At 27.9% G+C, this 6,989-nt stretch overlaps 1 protein-coding gene across 3 annotated transcripts in view; it reads right to left on the reverse strand.

Annotated features, from left to right (window-relative positions):
* The window catches only part of LOC117174413, a 67,880-nt gene that overhangs the window by 13,586 nt on the left and 47,305 nt on the right, over window positions 1–6,989 (reverse strand). For 2 of the 3 annotated variants that reach the window (XM_033363518.1, XM_033363517.1), the window contains exon 13: window positions 5,742–6,029. The exons of the other annotated variant lie outside the window; for it this stretch is intronic. In XM_033363518.1, the coding sequence (XP_033219409.1) occupies window positions 5,742–6,029 (288 nt within the window). The remainder of the gene's footprint in view (window positions 1–5,741; window positions 6,030–6,989) is intronic. 3 annotated transcript variants of the gene reach the window in all.

Below are 6,989 nucleotides of genomic sequence, written 5' to 3' on the forward strand. Positions count from 1 at the left end.
GATCGAGTACTTTTCGGATGGTATCAAAAAGTTAGAAAATCGTTGGACTCGCTGTATCGACCTAAAAGGAGAGAATGTTGAAAAATAAAACCGACTTTGGCCAAAAAAACGTCTTCGTGTTTCATTTTTCAAGGACTTATCAGACTGCCTAGTACGTGATGAGAATATGTTCGTTAAAGCCGATGGAGCTTTAACAAAAGAGATTTTACAATCACCAAATTATTATTGTTGATGCCTTGACCTTTAGTTTTAAAAAGTCTGTGCACAAGTCTGGAGAATATACAAAGACCGAGCGCAGAGCGCGAGGTGAATACATTATCGAGCGCGAAGCGCGAAATAAACATATTAGCGAGCTAGAACCAACAGCCGCGAGCCCTAGGCGCGCTCAAACTGTTATCTGTAGATATTATTTAGATTTAATAATAATCTGAGAGGATTAAAGAAACTAAGTATGTATTTTTCAATTATATTTAAAGGAACGAACGAAATACACAAAGAAAAGACTATTACTGGACTTCCTGGTAGTGTGATTAGAAAAGTGAAAAGACTGTTGGTCCAATTTTTCAGTTTTCATGACCGTGATAAAATGTTTCTTTAGGGATAAATTTTCAACAAGAAAATTAATATTATTATTAATCTTATTATCGGCAATCTAATCGACAGAGACCTCTGTCGCATTCTAACATCAAATAATTAATTTTTAACAAAATAAATGAATTTTCAACTGGAAAAGATCAATTTCCAACCAAAAATGGAATAGTTAAATGTTTAGTTCTAAAGTTAATCTTCAACCTATTAAAAACATATTTTCAACAAAAAGGTTCAATAAAAAAATAAGTTTTTTGGATTAAAATGATAAATTATCAATTAAAAGAAGGAACTTTTATCAAAGTTGTTCTACTCTCAACTAAGTAGTTCAATTAATAAGGAAACATGCAATAGTACATGTTTGAACCAAACAAATTTTTATTGGAAACCAAAACGAATTTTCTCAAAAATATTTGAATTTTCTAAACAAAAATTTTAATGTTCAACAAAAAAGTTATTATTCGACCAAATGGTTGAAATTAAAAAAAAAGGAATCGTCAAAAAACAGTTGCATTTCCAACCAAAAAGTTCGATTTCTTAGTTTTTAATAAAATTAGTGAATAGTGAACGAACTCATAAAATTGAATGTTTGTTCTTGTAAGTTTATAAATTATACAAATGACTTTTTTAAGGCCAGAATTTTTATTCAAACAATTGAGTACAATTTGTATGCTATTTTATTTATTTTAAATACTTTTTAGAACTTCCAATTTTTTAGACTATTTGATGTTTTCCTTTCTTTTTAAATATTACTAAAATTCCACACGCGTCAAGTTTTTGAAATTAAATTAAACAGTCACAATGGAAGTGTGTATTTGAAAATTGTAAAAAAAATTTAATTCAACGCAATAAAAATCACTAATCTTCGTTCCCAGGTATGAAAAATCAGAAAATAGCACAATCAAGACAGCCATAAAAAATCAGTACATGTCAGTCTAAAATAGCAGGCCCTCCAAAGTAATAAATTTTCGAGCGGTGTTTTAAAATAGTTCGAAAATTTTAGTTTTCTTTCTGAAAATAAAATGTTAATTATTCATTTTGAAATTAAAGTTTTTTAAGTTATTCAATCTGTACCATCTCACATCGTATGCGGGTCGTTGCCAAAAAGTTGCGAAATTTGGACAATGCCTTTTTTTCTTAAATGTGGCTATAAAAACCAACTATTTTTTCTTCTTTAATATTTCACACCAAAAATTAAGCGAAAACACTAATTTCAGAGATTGAAAATCATATTTGTAGTGTGAGTAATTTTTAAAACGAAGATTATGTTATTATTGCATATATATGCATTGTTATTATTATTGTAATTATTTAAAAAATATTTAGGGAGAGCGAAAAAATATTTTTAAAAAATACATTTAAATTTTTTGTTACCAGCTCTATTTGGCGGTGTATCCACATTTTTAATTTTCTACTGATTTTTATTGGAATCATTTAAAACTCGGTAACAAAAAAATCATACCATGAGCATTTTTTCAAATTTAATTGACATACCAAGAAACCAAACTCTTGTGCTCTTACTATTACTTATACAGAAATAAAATTAATGACTTTTTATTTGAGATTTTTTGAAGTAATTTTTTTCGAATTGTATCAATATTGGTTTCTATTTATCTTTTTATTATTCTTTAATTCAAAATAAATTATTCGTATAAGAAAGAAAAGTGTTGAACTTCACAAAATTCTTTTGCTATTAATTTAACAGTTTTTGTATACGAATTTTTATTTGGGGACATGTTACCAAGTAGAAATTTGAATTATATTTTAATTTCTCATTTATAAATTAAACTAATATAACTAAAATTTCGAAACCTTCCTTATAAGTACTTTAATATAAATACTTCATCCTAAAATTATTAAAGAAATCTATTAAATCATGAGAGTGAGTAGAACGGCCAGGACTTAAATTTTACATTTCCTTGGCAACAAACCATGTATAACATTAAGAATGATAAAATTACATTTTGGAAATCAAGTTTAGATTTCTGTTCAATTTTCAGATTTATAAGTACATATTAAAAAGAGAAACTATTAGTTGGTATTTGTGCTAACGTCTCCACCCCCACACACGGAATACAATTTTTATTATTTTAACAAAAAATTTATAGAAATGACAAAACTTTTATAAGGCAACAATTAAATTTGGTCATACAAATACCGACCAAATGTTTTTTCTTTAATTCAACTAAACAGTTTTTTCATTGCAGAATATAGAATAACATAATTTTATCTTTTAATAGTGAAATTACATTGTTGTAACTAGATTTAAAGAAGCATCAACAATGTAAAATTGGCTGAAATGAACATGTTTTATGTGTATAGAATGGAAATGTTGTTAAAAGTAACTTTACTTCTTGAGTACATAAATTAAATTAAGAATTTATGAAATGAATGAATAAAATAATGAATAAGAAAATACGATAGAACGAGAGACAGGTTCACAGAAAGAGTTAGAACAAAAAACTGTTCAAGGGTTTTGTTAAAGAATAAGGAAGAAAAACGTTAATTACTGTTACAAACACAAAAACTTAGTAATTCGTCATTCACCGGGTAGATGTTTAAAAATTAATTCAAGATAGCATAAAGCGTCGTCTCATTTTCAGCAGAAGCAGTCAGTTTGCAATAATTCAGGATGCCTACCCAAATATTTCAATAAAATTTATATTATGAAAATAATTTCTCTCTGAGAACAGCGTAATTAAAAAAATAACGTCGTTTCCATTTATATTTAGGTTTAAATTCCAGACGAATTATTAAGAAGCCATCAATAAACTACGTGACAAGAAGAATTAAAAATATTAAAATATCAGACTTCACAGCTCCTGAAACAGGGCAAGTAGGGTAATTTTTGAAGAAAATAGGGGAAAATAGAGAAATACATTATTTTAAATAAAATAATGTAGATATTATATTCAATTTGGTATGGAACTCTTCAAATTCCTAAAATTTCAATTTGAAATGTATAATATTTTCAAATAAGAGTTCAAATTTCAACAAAAAAGGATCTTCCATCATAAGAGATGAACTTCTAGCTTTAAAAAAAGAATTGTAGAACCCAAAAAAAATAATTTTTAACCAAACAAGTTAACAATATTTTAATTGGACTTTCGAGCCGAAAACACGAATTTAAAAAAAAAGTTAAACTTTTAATTGAATAGTTTTTCAAGCCAAAAATACAAAATTAAAAATACGTTAATTTTCAATCAAACAATTGCGTCATTAACCAAAACAGATGAACTTCCAACCAAAAATATTAACTTTCTACCGAAAAGGAGAACTTTTCAATAAAATACGCAAATTGTTAAGCAAATAGTTGAGATAAATTTTCAATGAAAAATATAAATTTTCAATCAAAAATGGGGTAGTAAAATTTTCAGTTAAGAAAATGACATCCCAAAAAAAAAACCTTTCAACAAAATAGTTATATTTTAACTTAAGAGGTGAATTTTTAATTAAATTATTTGAATTTTCGACCAAAAAGATGATTTTTTAACCATGAAGATTAAGTTTCTACCAAAAAGGACGATTTTTATACAAAATAGTTACTTTTCCAAATTAATGGTTTAATTTTTATCTAAAAAATTAAATTTTCTACAAAAATAGTTGAAATTTTTACCCCAAAAGATGATTTTTCAGCCAAAAGTTGAATTATTAATACGAGAGGATCAATTTTCAATGGAAAAATTATTTTTTAATCAAACACTTTCATTTTTATTAAAAATGAATGAATTTTTCAATCGAGGAGACAAATTTCCTGCCAAGAAGACAAAGTTTCAACTTGGAAAGAAAGTTATATTTTTAGTTGAAAAATTAATTCTCAATCAAAAGAACAAGGAGTTTAGAAAAAATAGTTACATTTTCAACCTGAGAGATGATTTTTCTAACTAAAATGATGAATACTAAAAGAAAATAAGGTTCAACAAATGAGTTGAACATTGAACCAAATAGTTGAATTTTTAAGCAAAAATATAATTTTGTAACCCAGAAGATAAATTTTTTACCAAAAAAGACAAAATTTACACAAAATACATGAATTTTTAACCAAACAGTTTTTTTTTTGGTACAGAATTCATCTCTTGGGTCAAACATTCTACTGTTTGATTAAAAATTTAATTTTTTGTTTCTTAAAATTGAACTGCAACTTATTTGATTAAAAATTTATCTTTGTTGGGTTGAAAACACAAATATTTTGGTTCAAAATTTAAGTAAAAAAAAAAAAAATAAAAATTCGTGTCTTATGCCTGATAGTTCAACTATGTGATTGTTGGTTAGTTTTTAATTCACTTTTTTATGAAAAATTTATCTTTTACACTTTTTAGCTAGAAAATTCCCCCCTTTTATTGAAAATTCATCATTTTTGGTTGAAAATTTCACTATTTTGTTGCAAGTTCAATCTATTTCGACTTGGAATTTTAGAAATATGATCTTTAAAATAAATGTTAGTTAAAAATTTGTTTCCTCTATTTCCCTGAAACATCGCTCAATGTTCCCTTTTTTAGATCATTTTCACTAGTGAAGTCTGATAGTATAAGTTTAAAATAATTTATATTATATATTTTACTTTGGATTTCTAAAATGTTTGATTCTTTGCAAAATTTGTTTCATACATTAATTAGCATTCCATAATTATGATTATCAACGTAAGTATTAATCGGAAAAATGTAATTATTAACCTGGGAAACAGGGAAATAGCTTGAAATTTTTCTTTGATTTTGAGTGGCCACCCTGTTTTTAACAAAATAGTCACATTTTCAACAAAATAATTAAAGTTTTAACAAAAAGCCGAATTTTTGAATTTCTAAAACAATAAAAGCGAAAGTTTCTTAAAAACCGGAAAAAAATTCTAAAAAAAAAAGAGGAAAGAGGCCACCAGGGGAAAGAGTGTGAAGTCTGAAATTCGAAAGTGATTTTTAAACTTATTGAGTTATTAATGAACTATACCATTGCTGGGCCATTGTCGCAAACGTTGTTAAAATTTATCTTGATGGAGCTTTATACCCCCCCCCCACTCCTCCTAATGAAATTGTTAAAGTAATTTATGGACGGCCCCTGATACCATATAGTTTTTTAAAAGCAAAAAAAATGGATGCTGGTAGACACCCTGTGATCGTTATTCAGAGCATTATTGGAACGGATGTTCTTGATAGCAGCACCTTCATTAATTCTGATGCTGTATCATTCATAAGACTCCGTTTGATTTCTCCCACGAAGTTTGCCAAACATTCTACAAGGGCAAAACTTGTCTCTACTTCAACCTTTTCAGATTCGGGTGGTGGCAAATAAACAGTAGCTTCCTCATCGACAAGGGTCTGGTACACTTGTGAAGTAAATGTTGCAGCCCAGGCCTTTTTTCTAATTTTTGAATCCTTTTCTGGTGATTTAATCCCAGAATCCTCTAATAAGGCATCTTCGTAACAAGATTCTTCTTCAAAATCAGATTCCTGTGCATAACGTTTTCCGCGAATTGATTCTTTTAATCAGAATTAAGAGTAGCAAAAAATATTTGAGGTCAATTTTAAATCACCCATTGTTATGTTCAATTTTAACTATTTTGGATGCAACAAAAAACATGAAATTTTATCTACTTATTTTTATTAAATCCACAAATTAATTCGGTGTCTTTACTTTGATGTCTTGTTAGTTTTGGCCAAACTGGAATTTTCCCCCTCCCTAAGGTAGTTTTAATGTGCGAAACTTAAGGGCATATCCTATATTACCGACCTCACTTTATCAGTTCACTTAATATTTTTTTGAACCTAAGAAATAATGTTCAGTAAAGTTCCTACCCAAATGAGGCACCTAAACGAAATTTATTGTACTCTAATCAATTTTCCAAAGTTTCAGCTCGATATTTTATTTAAAAAAAAGTTCTTAGGTTGAAAAAAAATTCAGTGAACTGATAAAGTGAGGTCGGTAATATAAGTATTAGGCTGTGTCGCATGCCCTTAAGATTTAAAACATAATATGATAGGTGGCGGCCCTGCGGACTTAAAATAAAAAATCATTAGTGAATACAATGGTGTCCGGAAGGGAAAATTGGACATTGCATTCTTTTTGCATTTCAATTGAAAAAATACGCAATTGCAGAAACTGAAATGATTTTTTGAGCCTTAGGAGAAGGTTCGGTGACAAAGAAAACGTGTACCAAGCGGTTCCAGAGATTTCACAGTGGCCATTTTTGAATTGAAATTAAAAAAGAATGCAGTACCTCAAATGTTCCTTGTCAAACGCCATTGTATTTACTAATGATTTTTTTGGTTAAATCCGCAGAGCCGCCACCGATTAGATTGTGTTTTTATGTTTAAGGGCATGCGACACAGTGGGATTCCTACATTACCAACCTCTTTTTTCCATTGAACAAAATTTTTTTGTGAACCATAGAACTTTTTTGGTAAATGAAA

Source organism: Belonocnema kinseyi, chromosome 6 (genome assembly GCF_010883055.1).
Source record: "Belonocnema kinseyi isolate 2016_QV_RU_SX_M_011 chromosome 6, B_treatae_v1, whole genome shotgun sequence".
Taxonomy (NCBI): Eukaryota; Metazoa; Arthropoda; class Insecta; order Hymenoptera; family Cynipidae; genus Belonocnema; species Belonocnema kinseyi.